This window comes from Aotus nancymaae, unplaced genomic scaffold (genome assembly GCF_030222135.1).
Source record: "Aotus nancymaae isolate 86718 unplaced genomic scaffold, 86718_ANA_hifiasm-v0.15.2.pri h1tg000072l, whole genome shotgun sequence".
NCBI lineage: Eukaryota > Metazoa > Chordata > Mammalia > Primates > Aotidae > Aotus > Aotus nancymaae.
This window is the reverse complement of record NW_026988487.1, coordinates 12,089,285-12,111,905: the sequence shown is the minus strand read 5'-3', so window position 1 is coordinate 12,111,905 and position 22,621 is coordinate 12,089,285. Positions and strand designations below refer to the sequence as shown.

Genomic DNA, 22,621 nt, shown 5'->3' with positions numbered 1-22,621 from the left:
TCAACATAGCTGGGTGCGGTGGCTCACGCCTGTAATTCCAGCACTTTGAAGGATTACCTGAGCTCAGAGATTGCCTGAGCTCAGAAGTTCAAGACTAGCCTGGGCAACATGGTGAAACCCTGTAAAAAATTAGCCAGATGTGGTGACACACGCCTGGAATCCCAGCTACTTAGGAGACTGAGGCTCGAGAATTGCTTGAACCTGGGAGGCGGAGGTTGCAGTGAGCCGAGATCACGCCGCTGCACTCCAGCCTGGGCGAAAAAGCAAGACTCTGTCTCAAAAAACAAAACAAAAAGTCTAGCTTCTGGAACTGTGAGATAATTTTTTTTTAGCCTGGCGTGCACCTGTAATCCCAGCTACTCAGGAGGCTGAGGCATGAGAATCGCTTGAACCTGGGAACCAAAGGTTGCAATATGAGACGAGGTCCTGCCACTGCACTCTAGCCCTGTAACAGAATGAGACTCTTGTCTTTAAAAAAAAAAAAAGCCAGGCATAGTGGCTCACACCTGTAATCCCAGCACTTTGGGAGACTTGAGATGGGAGGATTGTTTGAGCACAGTTCAAGAACAGCCTAAGCAACATAGTGAGACCCCCCTGCCATCTCTACAAACACTAGAAAAAATTAGCCAGGCATGGTGGTGCATGCCTGTAGTCCCAGCTACCTGGGAGTCTGAGGTGGGAGGACCTGGGAAGTTGAGGCTACAGTTAGCCATGATTATGAACACTGCACTCCAGCCTGGGTAACAGAGTGAGACCTTGTCTCCAAAAAGAAAGAAAGAAAAAAAAAACAATCCTCAACAAAATATAAGTAAATCAAATCCAGTAGTATATAAAAATGGTTATACATGATGACCAAGTAGGATTTATCCCAGGAATATAAGATTGGTTTAACTTCTGAAAATGAATTAATGAAATACACCACCTCAAGAGAATAAAGAACAAAAATCCTATGATAACCTCAATAGACACATAAAAACATTTGACAAAATTCAACACCCCTTCATGACAAAAACACTTAACAAACTAGGAACAGAAGGAATTTCCTCAACCTGATAAAGCGCATCTATGAAAAACTCAAAGCTAACATCATACTTAATGGTGAAAGACTGAATATCAGGAAAGAAAGAAAGAAAAGGATGTCCACTTTCACTATCCTATTCAGTATTGTGCTGAAGATTCTATTCAGGACAGTTACACAAGAAAAAGAAATAAAAAATTCACCTTGGAAAGAACGATGATATCTGCAGAAGATATGATCTTGTATAAGACCATCCTATTGTCATGTTAAGCTATTAGAACTAAATAATGATTAGAACAAATAAATGAGTTTCAGCAAAGATTCAGAATATAATATCAATGTTAAAAAAGCAATTGTTGCTGGGCACGGTGGCTCACACCTGTAATCCCAGCTCTTTGGGAGGCTGAGGCGGCCGGATCACCTGAGGTTAGGAGTTTGAGACCAGCGTGACCAATATGGTGAAACCCCATATTTAAAACAAAAAACAAAAACAAATTGTTTTTCTCTTTTTGAGATGAGGTCTTGCTCTGTTGACCTGGCTGGAGTGCAGTGGTAAGATCTCAGCTCATTGCAGCCTCAACCACCCAGGCTCAAGTGATCCTCCCAATTCAGCTTCCTGGGTAGTTGAGACCACAAGGAGCTTGCCACCATGCCTGACTAATTTTTTAAGTTATTAGTAGAGATGAGATCCTGCTGTGTTGCCCAGGCTGGTCTTAAAGTCCTGGGCTCAAGTGATCCTCCAGCCTCAGTCTCCCAAAGTGCTGGAATTACAGGCATGAACCACTGTATCCAGGCTTAATTTTTTTTCTATGCACTAGCAATGAGCAAACAGAAAATGAAATTAAGAAAACAATTCCATTTATAAAGATATCAAAAGTAAAATCCTTTGAAGAAATTTAACAGATGTAGAAAACTAATTATATTAGTCCATTTTCATGATGCTGATAAAGACAATCCCTATTAAAATTCTAGTTGACTTATTTGTAGAAATTGACAAGCTGTTCTTGAAATGTATATAGAAATTCAAAAAGACCTAGACTAGCAAAAGCCATTTTGACAAAGAATAACAAAGTTGGAGAATTCATACTTTCCAATTTCAAAATTTACTGCAAAGCTATAGTTATCAGGACTGTGTGTTAACAGAATAAGGATAGACATATAGATAAATAGAATAAAATTAAGAATCCAGGCTAGGTGAAGTAGCTCACTCCTGTATTCCCAGCACTTTAAGAGGCCAAGGCAGGCAGATCACTTAAAATCAGGAGTTCAAGACCAGCCTGGCCAACATAGCAAAACCCCATCTCTACTAAAAAAAAAATACAAAAATTAGCCAGGCGTGGTGGCACGAGCCTTTAATCCCAGCTACTTGGGAGGCTGAGGCAGGAGAATCGCTGGAACCTGGGAGGTGGAGGTTGCAGTGAGCCGAGATCATGCCACTGCACTCCAGCCTGGGGGACAGAGCGAGGCTCCGTGTCAAAAAAAAAAAAAAAAAAAAAAATCCAGAAATTAACCCTCACACACACAAAAATAGTTTTTAAAAAAGAACAAAATCCAGAAATTAACCCTCATATTTAGAGTCAAACGATTTGGATAAGGGTGCTGGGATAATTCAATGGGGAAAGAAGAGTCTTCTCAACAGATGGTATTGGGACAACTGAATACCCTCCTATGAAAGAATGAAGTTGGATCCTACTGCACATCATGTACAAAAATGAACTCAAAATGGATCAAAGACCTAAATTTAAGAGCTAAAACTATAAAACTCTTAAAACACATTAGGTTTAAGTCTTCATAATCTTGGTGAGTCAATACTTTCTTAGCTATGCCACCAAAAACATAAGCAACAAAAAAAATAAACTGGATATTATCAAAATTTAAAACTTTTGCATTTCAAAAACACCACCACAAATGTGAAAAGACAACCCACAGAGTGCGAGAATAAACTGTAAATCATTTAATAATGGACTTATATCTAAAATATATAAAGAACCCTTAAAGGTCAGGCACGGTGGCTCACCCCTGTAATCTCAGCATTTTGGGAGGCTGAGGCGGGCGGATTGCCTGAGCAACACATTTTAGTGGAAATGAAACCCCATTTCTACTAAAATACAAAAAATTAGCTGGGCGTGGTGACATGCACCTATCATCCCAGCTACTGGGAAGACTGAGGCAGGGGAATCCCTTGAACCCAGGAGGCAGAGGTTGCAGTTAGCCGAGATTATGCCACTGCACTCCAGCCTGGGCGATAGAGCAAGACTCCGTCAAAAAAAAACCAAAAAACAAAAAAAAACACCTTAGAATTCAATAATAAAGAGAGACAAAGAGCCCAATTTTAAAATGGGTAAGAAATGTGAATAGACATTTCTACAAAGATATGCAATGTCCAACAAACACAGGAAAAGATACTCAACAGCATTAGCCATTAGGAAATGCAAATGAAAACCACAATGATGTACCATTTAATACTCACTAAGATGAATATAATAAAAAGATAGATCCATTTTGGTAAAAGGAAGTAGAGAAACTGACATTTTCACACAGTGCTGGTGAGAATGGAAAAAATGGTGTCATCACTTTGGAAAACAGTCTGGTGGTTTCTCAAATGATTAAACAGAATTGCCATGTAATCCAGCAATTCCATTCTTAGAGAACTGAAAACATGTCCACATAAACATTTATACATAAATGCTCATAGCAGCATTTTTCCTAATAGACAAAAAGTAAAAACCCAAATGTCCAACGGATGAATGGATAAATAAAATGTGGTATGTCCATACAATGGAATGTTATTTAGCAATAGAAATGAAACACTGATTGATACATGCTGTAACATGGATGAGCCTTGAAAACTTGCTCAGTGAAAGAAGCCAGTCACAAAGGACCACATATTATATAATTTCATTTACATGAAATATGCAGAATAGGAAAATCTATAGAGACAACAAAGCTGATTATTGGTTGCTTAGGGTGTTGGAGGGAATTGGGTTAGGAGTGTGAGGTTTCATTTTAAGGTGATGTATAATGAATGTTCCAATATCAGGCTGGGCATGTTGGCTCATGCCTATAATCCCAGCACTTTGGGAGACCAAGGTGGGTGGATCACTTGAGCCCAGGAAGTTGAGACCAGCCTGGGTAACATGGCAAAACCCCATCTCTACAAAAAATACAAAAATTAGCCGGGCATAGTGGCATTCATCTGTAGTTCTAGCTACTTAGGAGGCTGAGGTGGGAGAATGGCTGGATCCCAGAAGGTGAAGGTGGCAGTGAGACAAGATTGCATCACTGCACTCCAGCCTGACAGAACCAGACCCTGTCTCAAAAAAACAAACGAAACAAAAAAGTCCCACTATCAATTGTAATGGTTGCACAACTCTGTGAGTATACTAAAAGCCATTGAATTGTATACTTTAAATGAATGAGTTGTGAGTTATATGAATTCTTTTTTTTTTTTTTTTTTTTTAAAAACCTGAACCTCCCAAGTATGAATGAATTATTTCTTAATATAGCTGATAAAAGCTGGGCTCGGTGGCTCACACCTGTAATCCTAGCGCTTTGGGAGGCTGAGATGGGTGGATCACCTGAGGTCAGGAGTTCAAGACCAGCCTGGCCATCATGGTGAAACCCCACCTTAAAAAAATATATATATATATGTATAGCTGATAAAGAGAAGAATACACACTCCGGAAACAATGCCTGAGTTCAAAATCTTGCTGTGCTGTGACCTTGGGAAAACCATTTCACCTATGCCTGTTTCCTCATCTGCCAAATGGGAAGAATAACAGAACCTACCTCATAGGATTGTGAGAACTCAGTGAATTATAAAACACAAAGCCTGCCACATGGTCAGTTCCATCATTAACAAAGGGAGCTTCATGAAGGCAAGGGTTGTCTCTGTTTTGCGGATAATCATCTCCAGTGCTTGGACCCTAACAAGCAATGACATAGTTAAAAAATTAATCCATTCTCCCAGTATCAGTTTCCACTATTTCAAATCGCTAAATGGCAACTGTTTCCCAACGACTTACTACTGTTCCATATATTCAGAAGCTACTGCTCACTTCACTGTCTCCATGTATTGACCTACCACTGACAACCAACATTGCCCAAAACAGTTGGCTTTGCCTTCATCCTCTGTGACTTACTGAAAGTCAGTTTATTGGATATCTGATATTTTCACCTGCCTAGCATCCATGGCTCTTTAGTTTTCCTCTGGGAACTATTTCTTTCCGATTGCATGCTATTTTCACAAAATTGCGCATTAAAATGAGTCTCCTGCCTTTTAGCTGAAGATGGGGATGTGACTGACCTTAGCCAGGCCAATAAAACTCTAGAATTTGCTTCTAATTTGATTTTTGAGCCACACGGCACAAGGAACCCAAAAACAGGTCCTTGTTTGTTTGTTTTATTTGGAGATGGGGTCTCTGCTATGTTGCCTAGCTAGTTTCAAATGTCTGGCATCAAAGAATCCTCCTGCATCAGACTCCCAAGGAGCTTGGACTACAGGTGTGCACCATGGCACCTGGCTTGGGGGCCCATTTGTTTTTACATTTTAAAAGGCTGTCCATGTTTACCGAGCAGACAGGGAAAGGCTTGATATTTTGGACAAAGAAAACTCTTACTGAAAGCCCAGAAATTGAAGAACAGTTGCAAGCTCAATACAGGTAAGCAGTAATTGTGAAATTAGGTGGGCAGTAGGGAGCTATGTGATCACATATTCCTGGGATACCTAAACTATAACTCAAACTATATAAGAGGAAAATTGACCAGGTTAGACGCATGATGATACTAAAGGTACACACTTACTATGTGTACACATTAGAGTGTACAAATTAAGTGTACACTTAGTACTTAGTATTAAGTGTACACTTAGTACTTAGTATTAAGTGTACACTTAGTACTTAGTATTAAGTGTACACTTAGTACTTAGTATTAAGTGTACACTTAGTACTTAGTATTAAGTGGTATATCATTGTGTGGATAATGTGAGAGTAATGAAAATTTAATATTGATTAGAAAATACAGGCCAGGCCAGGTGTGATGGCTTATGCCTATAATCCTACCACTTTGGGAGGCTGAGGTGGGCAGATTGCCTGTGCTTAGGAGTTCAAGACCAGCCTGGGCAACACGGTGAAATCCTGTCTCTGCTAAAATACAAAAAAATTAGCTGGGCATGGGGGCATGCACTTGTACTCACAGTTACTCAGGAGGCTGAGGCAGGAGAATTGTTTGAACCCAAGAGGCTGAGGTTGCAGTGAGCTGAGATCACACCACTACTCTCCAGCTTGGGTGACAGAGTGAAACTCTGTCTCAAAAAAAAAAAAAAAAGAAAAAGAAAAAGAAAAAGAAAAAAGAAAAGAAAATACAGGCCAAACACTGGCGCTCTATGGAACCAGGAATTTGAAGGAGAGTGAAATGGGGAAAAGTATGGGGAAGAGTGATGGGCTGATAGGAGAGAACATGGGGGTATGGGAAGAAAATGAATTTGGGGGCTGGAATGGGTTTAATATTGGAGACAGCTGTGATGGGGTTAATGTCAGGGAAGAGTGGAGTACAATATTGAGACAGTAATCAAGTATTTGGGAAACAACGCAATGAATACTGAAATAAGGCGATCAAATGGGGCTGGATATTTAGGAGAATATTGAAGCCAATATTAAGACTGTAGAGAAAATAGGATCTAATAACAGTATAGTCATGGGAACCAGATGTTGGAATTTAGGGTAGAAAATGGAGGCCCAGACCAGGAGCAGTGGCTCACGCCTGTAATCCCAGCACTTGAGGAGGCTGAGGCAGGTGGATCACTTGAGGTCAGAAGTTCAAGACTAGCTTGGCCAACATGGTTAAACCTCGTCTCTACTAAAAATACAAAAAAATTAGCTGGGTATGGTGGCACGTGCCTGTAATCCCAGCTACTTGGGAGACTGAGGCAGGACAACTGTTTGAACCAGGAGGAAGAGGTTGCAGTGAGCCAAGATCAGGTCACTGCACTCCAGCCTGGGCCATAGAGTGAGTCTCAGTCTTAAAAAAAAAAAAAAAAAAAAAAGCTTGGCATGGTGCCAGGCACTTGTAGTCCCAGTGAGTTGGGAGGCTGAGGTACAAGAATCACTTGAACATGGGAGGCAGAGGTTGCCATGGGCCAAGATGGTGCCACTACACTCCAGCCTGGGCCACAGAGACTCCATCTCAAAAAAAAAAAAAAAAAAAAAGGAATAAAAGAAAATGGAGGCCCAGATTTGGTGGCACAAAAGGGCCATGATATTGTGGAACAATGATCAAATGTTGAGGAACAGAGAACTTTGGTTTGGGGAAGCAGGGAGGAGTCTACTCTATTATCTACTCTACTATCAGGAGACTGGCTGAGGAAAGGAAACTGGGGGATCATATCCTGAGTAGTCATCGAAGGGCTGTATGAGAGATAATAGGGGCTGTGTGAAAGGAAAACAGTGAGATCAAATGTTTGGAGAGCACTAGGCTATATATTGGGAGTTAGTGAGCAGTCAGCACTCAGAGATAGTAGAAGATAGAATATCCAATATCGAAAGCTGGAAAATAATGAGCGAGAAATGTTGTGGTACTTTGCAGACAAAATTTTAGGAAATAGTGCCACCGATTGCTGTGGTGGAATTGTTGTAGGAAAGTGTGATTGTAAAGCACAGGCTGATACTGGGGAACAGTGGCTGTCATACTTGTGGCACTCAAGTGTCTCAGGGCAAGATATCAAGGCACATAGTGATCTGGGATTCTGGGAAGTCAGAACTAAGAAACGGCAAGGCCCTGATATTGGAAATACGGAGTTTGTAAAGACCCAGGGGGCAAATTCCAGAGCTTAGTTGGGGGGCTGTACTCAGTCTTAATAATGGAGGCAAGTGGAGACTAAATACTGAGGGGCCGTAGGTAATGCCACAGCGGGATAGTGGCTGATCTGCCGTAAGGGATGGTGGACTCGGACACTGGCATGTTGTGAGGACCTGATACGGAGAAAGATGCCATTGTAGCTATTTAGTGGAGGGAGAGGCTGTATTTTGGAATGCTGAGTCGGGATTAGGTCTGTTTTGGAGGGACAGTAGGGATGCTGTGGAGCAGGCCACAGGAAGCTTGGCAGGACCCATTGCAGAGTTGGCAATTAATGGAGAACTGAATATAGAGGAGGCTGAAAAAGAGATAATTTATTCCATCAGAGGGCTCACAATTACAGACATTTGCAAGTAAAGAATATGCAGGGTTAGAGCGCTGCGTTTTGACATTTAACATTCATGAGTAAACAGAGATGGCCGGTGGGTAAATAGCTTGCCAAGGTGGTTTCTGGTATTAAGCCTTTTGAGTCTAAGATGACAAACCCCTAGGGGTCAGGTGCTTTTCCCGCACGAACTCTTGTCAGTGACAAATCCCTCAGCCCCTTTTGTCTTGGGTCCCACAGCTACAGAAGGGCTCTGGGCCAGAACGAAGCCATCCTAGAGTCCCCAAGGACAGCCCTCCCGTGGACCCCTAAGGCCCCCAGAGTCTCATCCTGGGGAGTGCGCCAGCGTCCCGGTGGGGTCTGCAGCCACGGGTCCCACGAGTCCTGGACACTTCCAGAGCGTAGTCTCCTGGTAAGACAGCTCCTCCGGCTATAAGTCTCGGCTCCTCCGGGCAGCCACAACAAAGTCTAAGGCAGGAAAAACGCACAGTGGGGGTCAGCCAGAGCCCCTGTGGGCGCAGTACGATACTCCGACAAACGCCACTTACCGAGTCCCACGCTCCAGCTACGCCTCCGGCGCGCTCTCGTCCTCTCTCGGCCGGGCCAACTCCGGGACACAGCTGGTTCCTCCTGGGGGCGATGCAGCATCACAGGGCTCCGGCCCAGCCCGGGCCAGGGCGCCGACCCTCCCAGCCGGGCCCTCACTAGAAGGCCGTGGGTCTGGGTCTGGCTCATCCCTTAAAGAATCTAAGGTTGGGCGCACTCTGAGCTCCCCAAACACAAAATGATGCGATCCCTGCGCGTGCCCCCACGTCACAGAGTGGTGGGGGTTCAGGGACATTCTCCTAATTATAAACGGGGTTCAATCACACCCCAGAATTCTAAACGCCACTACCCCTCACCTGCAGGTGCAAATAACACCCTTACTTCATTGCCGGCATCTACTTTGTACCTTCCTACTGACAGACAAAGATAGTGACAACAAAGAAGGAAAGAAACAAGCATGGAAAGCTACATGAAGGGGGTGCGGCGCTGTTCCAAAACACAAAATGCTGAGCCCTGTTTTTCCTTTCCCTCCCCGCTCGGCCCTGCACCCACCACGTCCCGCGCTGGCCACTTAGGCAAGCTGTAAATGGATATAGGTAAAGATGCAGGAGGTGATGGAGAAGGCGATGGCCGCGTAGATGAAGATGGAGAGGTGCGGAAAATGGTCGAGATAGCAGCCCTCGTCCAGCGGAGGCGCCTCCTCCTTGGGCAGGGGGCGCGCTGCGGCCTTCGGGGGCTGCCCGGCGCGGCCCCCCTGCGCCCTCCCGCCAGCGCGCCGACCAGCCTTCTTGCCAGCGGCCGACGCGGACCTGGGCGCGCGGGCAGCGGGAGGGTCCTCCGGGGGAGGCTTGTCAAACAGGCCTTCGGACTCGGGGTCCGGGCGAATCTGCTGGGGACCCCAGGGTCTGCGCTGAAACAGTCCGTCAGCCATGGGCAGGAACGCGGGCAGGTGGGTCAGCTGGGCCAGATGGGTCTGGGTCGGAGCGCAGTGGGCGGTGGTCTCGGCTGCGGCTGTATTTCTACCGCCCTGGGTGGGGGCGGAGCCAGAGGGGCAGGGGGCCTCTGCAGGGTCCGCCGGGCCTCTCAGCGGAGGCGCAGCTTCCCCTGGCTCCTCCTTCCGCCCCCAGCCTGTTGCAGAGGCTGACTCGCTAGGTTCCAGCTCCCCGGCCGGCGGCTCGGTAGTCTAGCGCAGCAAGGTTTATCTCCATGGCAACCAGGTTGGCGGCGCGATGGGGAGGATGCGCGAGCCGCTGGCTGGGACCTCGGGACACGAGCAGGCTTGGCACCTAAGAAGCCGAAATGCAGCCAGCCAGGCTCTCAGCTGCGTGGGGAGCGTCCCTTTTCTCCTTTTAAAAGCAATATTTATTGTGGGGTCTGTTTTAAATTTTAATTTGAATACGTGAAAAAGCTAACACACCATCTTTGTAGGAAACTAGAAATTGAGAAAACAGTGTAGGCCAAATCAGTAGTAAAATAAAGCCTCCCACAATCCCAAGGTCCAGAGATAATAGAGCTAAAGAATTGGTGCATTTCTCTGCCTTCTTCCCTTTTTCTCTGTCTCTCTATCTCCATCTGTATCTGTACAACCTGTTTTCTCTTCTTGCTCTTTACCTGCAAAAGCAGGACTCCAGGCTTTTGAGCATCTCACATGACTAAGAACAAATCCTTCAAAGACCTGCCTCACCTAAGCCCATTTCTCGGACCCACCTGGGGTGTACTCAGGCCTCCTTGTCATCCACCAAGCCCTGTCTTGTTTCATCGGTACTGCCACAGGCTGCTGGGTACTTGCATGTCCTGGCATCTCTGTTGCACCTGAGGTACCAAGTCTGGCTGCTGTTCCCTCCTGGAATGGAAGGAGAACAATCACTTGGATTTATTTGAGTCCCAGTAGATTGGAGGCATCCACTGGTCAGCTCTGTTAGTTGCAGCAAATCCAACTCAAACTGCCATCATGAGAACTCCCTGCCTCCTGCTAGTGAAAGGCCCAAGGTGAACCAAGACCAGGGTGCTGAAACACTGTAACCAGGGTGCTGCCTCTCTCTGTCTTATAGTGTTGCCAGGGAATTCTTGCATGGCCAGCGCCTACTAGGTAGTGGTAGGTACTCAGGTTTTTGCGGAATGAATGATGCAGTGAATAATGGCAACAGCAAACTCACGTCCTCACGGCTTAACCACCTCAGCTAAAAGGGCTTCCAGGGGATGCAGTGGCTCACACCTGTAATCCCAGCACTTTGAGAGGCCGAGGCGGGCCACGAGGTCAGGAGATCGAGACCATCCTGGATAACATGGTGACACCCCATCTCTACTAAAAATACAAAAAATTAGCTGGGTGTGGTGGCACGTGCCTGTAGTCCCAGCTATGCAGTAGGCTGAGGCAAGAGAATTGCTTGAACCTGGGTGTTGGAGGTTGCAGTGAGCTAAGATCCCACCACAGCAGTCCAGCCTGGGCAACAAGACTCCATCTAAAAAAAAAAGAGGGGCTTCCACTTGGCTAGGATGAGGAGAAGATGGAACCCTTATCTGTGATGTTGAGAATGTAAAATGGTACACCTACTTTTGAAAACAGCTTGGTACTTTCATAAAAAGTTAAGTATACACTTACCATCCAACCCAGCAATCCCACTCCTAAGTTTCTACCCAAGAGAAATGAAAACGTGTGTCCACATAGAGACTAGTGCATGAATGTCCATAGCAGGATCATTGGTAACAGCTGAAAACTGAGAACAATCCAAATGTCCATCTAATGGTGAGCGGATCAACTATATGTAGTTTATCTATGCAACTGATTACTATTCAGCCATAAAGAGTGAACTACTGACCAAGTGCTGTGGCAAAAGCCTGTAATCCTAGCACTTTGGGAGACCAAGCCAGGAGGCTAAAATGGAAGGATGTGACCGTTGGATTGGAAGAATGTGAAGAAACGGAGTGGTATGAGGGATGGAGGGAAGGATATGAAGCGTGACATTGAAAGATGTGGAGAGTGGAATGGAAGGATTTGAAAGATGAAATGGAAAGTGTGTAAGGTGGAATGAAATGGTATGAAGGATGGATAGAAGTTTATTTATTTATTTTTTGGAGATGGAATCTTGTTCTGTTGCCCAATCTCGGCTTACTGCAACATCCTCCTCCTGGGTTCAAGGGATCCTCCTGCCTCAGCCTCTGAGTAGCTGGGATTACAGGCACACGCCATCATGCCTGGCTAATTTCTTGTATTTGTAGAAGAGACAGGGTTTCACCACGTTGGCCAGGCTGGTCTCGAACTTCCTGACCTCACGTGATCCGCCCTCTTCGGCCTCCCAAAGTGCTGGGATTATAGGCGTGAGCCATTGCTCCTGGCCGGATGGAAGTCTATGAAGGGTGAAATTGAAAGGCGTGGAGGGGGCATGAAAGGACATTTTAGGTGTAGTGAAAGAATGTGAAGAATGAAATGGAAGGTTGTGAAGGGTGGAATGGAAGGACATAGAAGGACCAGAGTGTGAAAAGTGGAATGGGAGGATGTTTAGGGTGGAATGAAGAGTTTGAAGGATGTCATGGAAGGGTGTGAAGAGTGGAACTGAGGGGCATGAAGTGGGAGATGCTTAAGGTGGAATGGAAGATGTGAAGGATGGAATGGAAGGATGTGAAGAGAGAAATGGAAGGACGTGTAGTGGACTGGAAGAGTGTCAAAGGGTGTGTAAGGTGGAGTGGAAGAATGTGAAGGTTGTAATGGAATGGGGTGAAGAACGGAATGGAAGGGTATGAAGGATGAAATGGAATTGTGTGATGGATGAATGGAAGGGTGTGAGGGTAGAATGAAAGGGTGCGTAGGGTGCAATGGGAGGGTTTTCAGGGTGTAATGGAAGGGTGTATAGAGTGGGATGGAAGAGCTATGTGTAGGGCTGTGGCTTTGAGAAAGTCACACAAACCTAGCTATGGGGTTTAGGTGGGAGTAGGTAGTGGGGAAATCTCAGTAACCATGAGGGTCTTGGGCAGAACCATGCAAAGGCTTACTGGGAGGAGCTGGGTGTAAGTGAGGAGTGCGGGCATTACAAGTGCTTTAGCAACTGCAGGGTCCATTGCATATTAAGAAGGTGGGAGGCTAAATCTGGAGCTCAGACAGCAGAGGCCCCGGTGTCTCCAGGACACCTTGCTATTTTTTACCTGGTCTATCTGTATAGAAATGAATATATTGCAAAATGGTACTGGTCCCAGCCCAGGGGACCCTTGGGGGCTCTATCCATCAGGAATTGAGAGAGCTTGGCTGACTCCATGGCCTCACCCTGGTGCAAGCTATGCCTGTGCCCAGCAATGAGAGCTAACTTTGTCCCAGACCAGGGACTTTAGGACCCTTAGGCATCCCTGACAGTACAGACATTGGAAGGTCCCAAGCTACAACTTCCCTCTCTGCTTGGCACCAGAGTGTTCCAGGAAAAACCTCATGAGTCCAAGGCCTGGAGCCAGAATCCACCAAAAGACCCTGAATGGACGAAGACTGCCTTTAGCTCCTGTTTCTGGGACCTGCCCAGAGTACATACGCCTCTCAGAGGTGACAGAGAGCCCTCTTCTAGGAGGATCTTTGCTTCTGGGCTTTACTTTGATAGGTTTCCTTCGTCTATGTGGGGGATTTTTCCCTGGAAGAAGGATACACTGTTTGAGTCAATAGGAATCAGGGATTTCAGTCTGCCAGGCCAAAGCCTGGATCTGGACAGTGGCCAGTTAACCATGTTGTTGACCCCTAGGACATACATGGATGATAGCAGCAGCAGCTGCCGCCAATCACTGAGCACTGACTGTGTGCTAGGAACTGTGCCCAACATTTCTGCAGAGATGGTCTCACTTAATTTTCATGACCCCCTGAATTAGGCACCAGTATTTCCTCGAATGTTCCAATGAGGAAACTGAGGCTGAGAGGTGAAGGAATCTGTCTAAAATCTGCCACTAATACTGACTACTGGGGGCTGGGTGTGGTGGCTCACATCTGTAATCCCAGTACTTTGGGAGGCTGAGGTGGGTGGATCACCTGGGGTCAGTTCAGGTATTCAAGACCAGTCTGGCCAACATGGCCAAACCCCCTCTCTACTAAAAATACAAAAATTAGCTGGGCATGGTGGCATGCACCTGTAATCCCAGCTACTCAGGAGGCTGAGGCAGGAGAATCCTTGAACCTGGGAGGCGGAGGTTGCAGTGAGTTGAGATCACACCACTGCAATCCAGACTGGGTGATAGACTGAGACTGTGTCTTGGATAAATATAAAATAGAATAGAATAACATAAAATAAAATACTAACTGCTGGGGTTCTAACCCATGTCCCTCTGACCCAAGGGTAAGAGGTATACCTCCCAATCCCCACCCCCTCAGCTACCCACCCCAGGCTTGCTCACCTTCAAAGACTGTCCTGTTAGCCTTTCCCAGGCCACATCCTGGGCCTCACCCTGCAGCAAAACAGACTTGTTCCTTTTAGAATGTGTACACAAAGCAAGAGGCAAAATTCACAAAGGCCACTTTTAGCTCAAAGTGTTCATGCCCAGCTGAGGAAATAAGCTTTGGTGGTGGTGGTGGTTGTGTGTATGTGTCAGTGGGTGGGTGGGAGAAAGGACCTTCCAGGAATCTCTGCTGCCTGGACTGCAGCTGTTTGTTATCCTGGAAACCATGGCTGCTTTGAAACTGGCTGCTGAATTCCTCCTCTTGCCAACTTCTGATCTATGTGCATGCCCTGGCTCGGGGAAGGGAAGTCAAGCCAGGAATCTCTCCTTTCCACAGGTCCACTACCCAAACCCACAGTACATGGGAAACCTCCAAGTGTATGGCAACCTCTACACCAGGATGTCCCTGGATAGGCCTAGTCACCTGCTGAAGGTGCTGTGGCACTTCCAGCCCAATGTAGGGTCATCTGCTGCCATATCCTGCCTCAGCCTCAGAGGCTTCGGGGAGCTCACATCCAATCCTGATCATCCCCATGCTCCATCCAGTCCCCTACTGGGGATAGGGGTAGCAGTGGTTGCTCAGCAGGGCAGAGAAGGGGAGACTGGGTAAAGCCTGGGGCTCCGAGGGGCAGAGAGCAGGAAGCCAACCTGTCTGGGGGCTGTGGGGTGGTACCTGGGAGGTGGGATTCCACAGGAGCTGTGGCTCCAAGCCTCCCTACCCTCCTTTCCTGCCCCTATGCATGCTCATGGTCCCATCAGACTTCACTTACAAAGCACAAATTCAAAGATATAATCATTAAGAATTTCACAGCCGGGTGTGGCAGCTCATGCCAGTAATCCCAGCACTTTGGGAGGTTGAGGTGGGCGAATCATGAGGTCAGGAGTTTGAGACCAGCTTGGCCAACATGGTGAAACCCCATCTCTACCAAAAACACAAAGAATTAGCTGGGCACGGTGGCAGGTGCCTGTAGTCCCAGCTACTCGGGAGACTAAGGCAGGAAAATTGCTTAAACCCGGGAGGTGGAGGTTGCAGTGAACTGAGATCACACCACTGCACTCCAGCCTGGGAAACAGAACAAGACTCCATCTTAGAAAAAAAAATTAGCTGGGTATGGTGGTACACACCTGTAATCGCAGCTACTCAGATGGCTGAGGCAGGAGAATAACTTGAACCTGGGAGGCAGAGGTTGCAGTGAGCTGAGATTGCGCTACTGCACTCCAGCCTGGTGACAGAGCAAGACTCTGTCTCAAGATAAAAATAAAAAATAAAATAAATGTGTTTTGTAGAGACAGAGTCTTGCTATGTTGCCTAGGCTGGTCTTGAACTCCTGGCCTCAAGTGATCCTCCTTCTTGGCCTCACAAAGTGTTAGAGGCATGAGCCTGTAATAGGCATGCTTATAACACTGAGTGAAGATTACAGGCATGAGCCACTGCACCCAGCATGAGGGAAGTTATTGCAAAATATAGAAAGTCATGAGACTATTCATGTCCTTTGACACAATCATCCTATCCCTTAGTGTTGATTTCAAGACAGTCATCCAAAGAATAAAGAAAAGCTCTCTGCAGAAGGATGTGTATTGCAGTATTGCTTATCACGGCAAAAGATCGGAAGCAAACTCAATTTCAGAACAAGAGGAGAATAGTTAATTAAATGATGTATCTACTGCAAGGAGTTATGCAGTAATCAGGGGAAGATTAACCTGAAAACTCTTAAGTAGCTTGAGGGATGCTTAAATCAAAGTCAAAAAAACAAGATTTAAAACCACATATACTAGGATGATAAGATGAAAATGTGTTCCTGCAGAGAAAGACTGGAATGGAAAGAATAAAGACAGAATTTTTGTATTGTTTGGATAATGAGATCATGGGGTGACTTCTTTCTCATTTTACCAGACCTTGTGCACCACGGTTATATTCGTTTCTGTGCAACGAAGACAATTAATAGATGAAAAAAATCAAAGTAAGGGACCCAGTGGCCATTTTCAGGATTAACAATACCCTGTGATGGTCTGATTGGTGCCTAAGAAGACAAAGGTCCTTACCTGCCTGCTTGGATGGCTTCACATTGCCTAGCAACTACCTGCTTATCAGCAGTTGCTAGGAAACCAAGGACACGGCTGGACTCCTGACCAATAGCAGTGTCCATACTACTGCCAGCCTTTCCTTCAAGTTCTCTCCAGCGGTCATGCTCCTGTCTGGCCATTCCTCTTCTTCTGCTCTCCTCCTTCACATTCCTGTCTGCCTGGGGCTAACCTGTGAGTAGCACTTAATACAGTCCCCACAATCATACAACCTGACACAACACAGGTAATCACCAGTTCCACAGGACCCTCTTGCTTCCCTTGGTTCCTCTGCTTCCTTCTTGCTTCAGGACTGAGGCCTGAACCAGAGTGTGTGGATGGCTCAAAGTTTAAATCTGTACCAGTTATCCCACCATCGAGACAAGTATTGCCCACAGCCTCCATTGGGTTCTAGGACCTGAAAATCCTACTCCTCGGGAGAGTGATTGCTTCAGGAAAGGCACTGAGCTCAGTCCAGGGCTCCCATCATAGTGCCTGGTGGAAGCAAATCCACGCTGCTTTTTTTTTTTTTGAGGTGGAATCTCACTCTTGTCACCCAGGCTGGAGTGCAATGGCGTGATCTCGACTCACTGCATGAGCCACCACACCCAGCTAATTTGTTTTTATTTTTAGTAGAGATGAGATTTTGCCATGGTGCCCAGGCTGGTCTCAAACTCCTGACCTCAGGTGATCCACCTGCCTCGGCCTCCCAAAGTGTTGAGATTACAGGGGTGAGCCACCTCGCCCGGCCAAATCCATGATTCTTGAATGCATTCTTTGACAGGGGTCATGTGGACATCTCCCTGTTCCAAGTGGCCCACTTTAAAGAGAAAGAAAACTTCATCTAGGGCGGATTAATCTGAACACAAAGATCCTGAGAGACTCCAGTTTTCCACCATTGTTGAGAATTATCTTCGCTGCTCTGCATTTCTCATTCCTATCATCTCCATGTGTTGTTCCACCGTCTCCTCCATGCTGAGGAAGTTGCCATGTATCTCTATTCAAAAAGATCTTTCTTCTTCTCCTTCTCCTTCTCCTCCTTCTTCTTCTTCTTCCTCTTCTTGACACAGGGTCTCACTATGTTGCCCAGGCTGGTCTCAAACTCCTGAACTCAAGCAATTCACCAGCCTCAGCTTCCCAAAGTGCTAGGATTATAGGCAAACACCCAGCCAATTATTTTTATTTACAGACAGGATCTTGCTCTGTCACCAGGGCTGGAGTGCAGTGGCATGATTATGGCTCACTGAAGCCTGGGCTCAAGGGATCCTTCTGCCTTAGCCTTCAGAGTATCTGGGAATTCAGGCATGTGAAATGATGCCTGGCTAATTAAAAAAAACAAATTTTTTTTTTTTTTGAGATGGAGTCTTGGCTGGGTGTGGTGGCTCACTCCTGTAATCCTAGCACTTTGGGAGGCCAAGATGGGCAGATCACCTGAGGTCAGGAGTTTGAGACCAGCCTGGCCAACATGATGAAACCCCATCTTAAAAAAAAAAAAAAAAAAGAGAGAGAGATGGAGTCTTGCTCTGTTGCCCAGGCTGGAGGGCAGTGGTGAGATCTCGGCTCACTGCAACCTCCACCTCCCACGTTCAAGTGATTCTCCTGCCTCAGCCTCTTGAGTAGCTGGGATTACAGGCACCCACCATTGTACTCAGCTAATTTTTGTATTTTTGTAGAGAATGGGTTTCACCATGCTGGCCAGGCTGGTGTTGAACTCTTGATCTTAGGTGATCTGTCTGCCTTGGCCTCCCAAAGTGCTGGGATTACAGATGTGGGTGTGTATTTCGTATTTCCTTGCCACTAGAATATAAATTGCTTGAGAGCAGATACTCTGTGCTTCTGTTATCACTGGCACCTACAACAGCCTCAGGCTCAAAGAAGCTAAGGTTTACGGCCTGCCTACTGTTGTGTACAGCTCGCCCAGAACAACTTCCCACTCATGAGCTCACCTAATCAAACAACCCTTTGACACCAGCTTTATGATTCCCTTCTTACACATCTGAAAACCTGTTTCAAGATCACAAACCTAATGGGTGGTAAAGCCAAGGATTTGATTCCCAGCTCACTCCCTGTTCCTCAGAATCCTAGCTGTTGCTATTAGAATCTGGATCCAGGCCGGGCACGGTGGTTCATGCTTGTCATCCCAGAACTTTAGGAGGCCGAGGCAGGAGGATCACTTGAGGTCAGAAAGTTTGGGACCAGCCTGGCCAACATGGTGAAACCGCATCTCTACTAAAAATACAAAAAATTAGCTGGGTCTGGTGGCACCACCTGTAATCCCAGCTACTCAGGAGATTGAGGCAGGAAAATCACTTGAACTCGGGAGGAAGCCGAGATTGCACCTGTGAAGTCCAGCCTGGGCAACAAGAGTGAAACTAGCTCTAAAAAAAAAGAAAAAAAAAAGGCTAAGAACAGTGGCTCACGCCTGTAATCCCAGCACTTTGGGAGGCCGCGGTGGGTGGATCACGAGGTCAGGAGTTCAAGACTAGCCTTGCCAAGGTGGTGAAACCCCGTCTCTACTAAAAATACAAAAAAATTAGCCAGGTGTGGTAGTGGGGGCCTGTAATCCCGGCTACTTGGGAGGCTGAGGCAGGAGGATCGCTTGAACCCAGGAGGCAGAGGTTGCAGTGAGCTGAGATGGTATCACTGCACTCCAGCCTGGACAACAGTTGGAGACTCCATCTCAAAAAAAAAAAAAAAAAAAATCCGGATCCAAAGTGGACATGCATCTGTGTCTCTCCCAGCCCAACACACTTGTTTGTGTCTGGCCTCGCTCGACCTCGGGCCTCGCTGCTATGGAGACGACTCAGGATTTAGGAATAGGTGGCAACTAAGGCAAGGACCTGCAGGAGTGAGGGAGGGAAACTGCGGAACGGGGCGGGACATGTGGGGCTTAGTGGGTTGGCTGAGCTCATCCTCGCGTCGGTCCTCTTGGTCTCTCTGATCCTGTGCACCCCCGTGTGCCCCGCACGCTGCGCCCACGGGAGTCCACGGAGCCCATCCTGCGCCCCTGCACTTGGGCTAAGGCTTCTTCCCCGATTCCCCCGGGGCTTAGTTCCGGAAGGTCCCGAGCCATCGGGCCGGCCGTCCTCTTCAATACCTTGCATCAACGTTTTCGTTTTCCTTGTAGAGATCTTTCACTTCTTTTTTTTTTTGAGACGGAGTTTCGCTCTTGTTACCTAGGCTGGAGTGCAATGGCACGATCTCGACTCACCGCAACCTCCGCCTCCTGGGTTCAGGCAATTCTCCTGCCTCAGTCTCCCGAGTAGCTGGGATTACAGGCACGCGCCACCATGCCCAGCTATTTTTTTGTATTTTTAGTAGAGACGGGGTTTCACCATGTTGACCAGGATGGTCTCGATCTCGTGACCTCGTGATCTACCCGCCTCGGCCTCCCAAAGTGCTGGGATTACAGGCGTGAGCCACCGAGCCCGGCCGAGATCCTTCACTTCTTTAGGTTAATTCCTCGGTATTTTATTATATTTGTAGTTATTGTAAACAGGATTACTTTCTTGATTTATTTTTCAGCTTGTTCACTGTGGACACATAGAAATGCTAATGGCCGAGCAGGAGGTACCTCACGCCTGTAATCTCAGCACTTTGGGAGGCCGAGGCGGGTGGATCACCTGAGGTCAGGAGTTTGAGACCATCCTGGCCAACATGGCGAAACCCCGTCTCTACTAAAAATACAAAAATTAGCCAGGCATGGGGGCATGTGCCTGTAATCCCAGCTACTAGGGGGGCTAAGGCAGGAGGATCGCTTGAACCTGGGAAGTGGAGGTTGCAGTGAGCAGAGATCGTGCCACCACACTCCAGCCTGGGCAACAGAGCGAGACTTCATCTCAAAAAAAAAAAAAAAAAGAAATGCTACTAATTTCTGTATGTTGATTTTGTATCCTGAAACTTTACTGAATTTGTTTTATCAGTTGTAATAGTTTTTTGGTAGAGTCATTAGGTTTTTCCAAATATAAAATCATGTCATGTGTAAACAAGGATAATTTGACTTTTTCCTTTGTAATTTGGATGCCCTTTATTTCTTTCTCTTATCTGATTGCTCTAGCTAGGACTCCCAGTACTGTTGATAACAGTGGTGACAGTGGCATCCTTGCTGTGTTCCCGGAAAGGCTTTCAGTGTTGAATATGATACTGGCTGTGGGTCTGTCGCATATGGATTTTATTATGTTGAAGTATGTTCCTTCTATATCCAGTTTTTTGAGGGTTTTTTTTTTTTTATCATGAAGAGATGTTGAATTGTATCAAATGCTTTTTCAGCATCCATTGAAATTATCATATGGTTTTTGTCCTCATTCTGTTGTTATATGATATTGATTATTTTGCATTTTGTTGAACCATCCTTGCATCCCTGAGATAAGTCCCACTTGGTCATGATGAATGATTTTTTTTTTTCTTTTCTGAGATGGAGTTTCACTCTTGTTGCCCAGGCTAAAGTGCAATGGTGCGATCTCAGCTCACCACAACCTCTGCTTCCCGGGTTCAAGGGATTCTCTTACCTCAGCCTCCCAAGTAGCTGGGATTACAGGCATGCGCCACCATGACTGGCTAATTTTGTATTTTTAGTAGAGACGGGGTTTCTCCATGTTGGTCAGGCTGGTCTCGAACTCCCGACTTCAGGTGATCTGCCCACCTCGACCTCCCAAAGTGCTGGAATTACAGGTGTGAGCCACCGTGCCTAGCTGAGGAATGATTTTTTAAAATGTGTCGTTGGATTCGGTTTGCTACGATTTTGTTGAGGATTTTGCATCAGTGTTGGCCTATAGTTTTTGTAGTTTGATGCATCTTTGGTTTTGGTGTCAGGATATTACCGGTCTCAGAGAACGAGTTTGGAAGTATTCCCTTCTATTTTTTCAGAATAGTTTGAGTAGGATTGGTATTAATTCTTCTTTAGAAATCAGCAGTGAAGCCATCAGGTCCTGGGCTTTTCTTTGCTGGGAGACATTTTACTACAGCTTAGATCTTGTTACTTATTATCGGTTTGTTCAGGTTTTGGGTTTCTTCATGGTTCAATCTTGGTAGGTTGATTGTACTTAAGAATTTATCCATTTCTTTTAGATTTTCCAGTTTATTGGCATATAGTCGCTCAGAGTAGTCACCAGGGATTCTTTGAAATTCTGCAGTATCAGTTGTAGTGTCTCTTTTTTAATCTCTGATTTCATTTATTTGGCTCTTTTCCTTTTCTCTTAGTCTGTTAATCTGGCTAAGATTTTGTCAATTTGTTTATCTTTTCAAAACAACAAATTTTTGTTTTGTTGATCGTTTGTACTTTCTTGTTTGAATTTTATTTCTGCTCTTTATTATTTCTTTTCTTCACTAATTTTGGGTTTGGTTTGCTCTCGCTTTTTTTTCTTTAAGATGTGTTATTAGCTTATTTATTTGATGTTTTTCTTTTTTTTGCTGTAGATGCTTATAGCTGTAAAATTCTCTTTTAGTATTGCTTTTGCTGTATCTCATAGATTTTGGTATGTTGTGTTTCCATTATCACTGGTTTCAAGAAATTTTTTAACTCCCTTCTTAATCTCATCATTTACCCAGTGGTCATTCAGGGTCATATCATGTAATTTTAATGTGTTTGTACAGTTCCAAAATTCCTTGTTACAAAAAAATTTCTAGTTTTATTCAAGATTAACATTTAAATTGGACTTCTTTTTTTTTGAGACAGAGTCTCATTCTGTCACCCAGGCTGGAGTTGGAGTGCAGTGGCTCCATCTCAGCTCACTGTAACCTCTGACTCCCTGGTTCACGCGATTCTCCTGCCTCAGCCTCCCGAGTAGCTGGGATTACAGACACACACCACCATGCCCTGCTAATTTTTGTATTTTTAGTAAAGATGAGGTTTTACCATGTTAGCCAGGATGGTCTCCATCTCCTGAGCTGGTGATCTGCCCGCATTGGCCTCCCAAAGTGCTGGGATTACAGGCATGAGCCACTGTGCCCAGCCACAAATTGGTGGACTTTGAGTAGAGTGAATTGCCCTTTTCAGTGTGGGTGGGCTTCATCCAAACAAACAGTTAAAGGCTGCAGAGAATCCTTCCAGCTTTTCTAAGGCTTTTGGACTTGAACTGCAGCATCAGCTTTTCCCTGGGTCTTCAGCCTGCCAGCCTATTCTATCGATTTTGGACTTGCCAGCCTAAATAATCATGCCAGCCAATTCCTAAAAATAAATGTCTCAATATTATAGACATCCTATTGGTTCTTTTTCTCTGGAGAACCCTGACTAATACAGTGTCTCCCTTAGGGTTAATGAGTGAATATACTGAACACCTTTAGAAAAAGGAAGGCCCCGATGGCCATACTAGCAGGCTATCACTTAAGTGTTCACACATCTCGGTTCAGCTTCAAGGATGCCTGCTCTCTCTCGTTCCCTGACTACCCGCCTCCCATGCATTAAAAATACCCCCATG

General features: G+C 45.8%; 3 protein-coding genes across 5 annotated transcripts in view; all 3 read right to left on the bottom strand.

Moving 5' to 3' along the window:
- Positions 1–8,159: 8,159 nt before the first annotated feature.
- On the bottom strand, positions 8,160–8,938 carry LOC105722812 (uncharacterized). Its single transcript, XM_012460528.2, is given in 5 exon segments — positions 8,160–8,506; positions 8,508–8,540; positions 8,542–8,639; positions 8,641–8,663; positions 8,744–8,938. Coding segments are annotated over 5 exon segments (378 nt in total). The 5' UTR covers positions 8,931–8,938; the 3' UTR covers positions 8,160–8,469.
- Positions 8,939–9,312: 374 nt separating this feature from the next.
- LOC135268064 (uncharacterized) lies at positions 9,313–9,891 on the bottom strand. The gene has a single exon (XM_064367594.1). The coding sequence runs from the start codon at positions 9,670–9,672 to the stop codon at positions 9,313–9,315; it is 360 nt and encodes a 119-aa protein (XP_064223664.1). The 5' UTR covers positions 9,673–9,891.
- Positions 9,892–9,904: 13 nt separating this feature from the next.
- The window catches only part of NLRP1 (NLR family pyrin domain containing 1), an 88,062-nt gene continuing 75,345 nt past the window's right edge, over positions 9,905–22,621 (bottom strand). Inside the window, exons 16-17 of one of the 3 annotated variants that reach the window (XR_010339131.1) lie at positions 10,449–10,584; positions 9,973–10,027 (exon numbers count right to left, since the gene is read on the bottom strand). The gene's annotated coding sequence lies outside the window, so the exon portion shown is untranslated. Of the gene's footprint in view, positions 10,585–14,122; positions 14,154–22,621 lie in introns of those variants that run through there. The other 2 variants (XR_010339130.1, XR_010339132.1) reach the window with 2 other exon arrangements.

Coding starts and splice junctions, on each gene's coding strand:
- LOC135268064 (XM_064367594.1), bottom strand. CDS start 9,672: ATGGCTGACGGACTGTTTCAGCGCAGACCCTGGGGTCCCCAGCAGATT.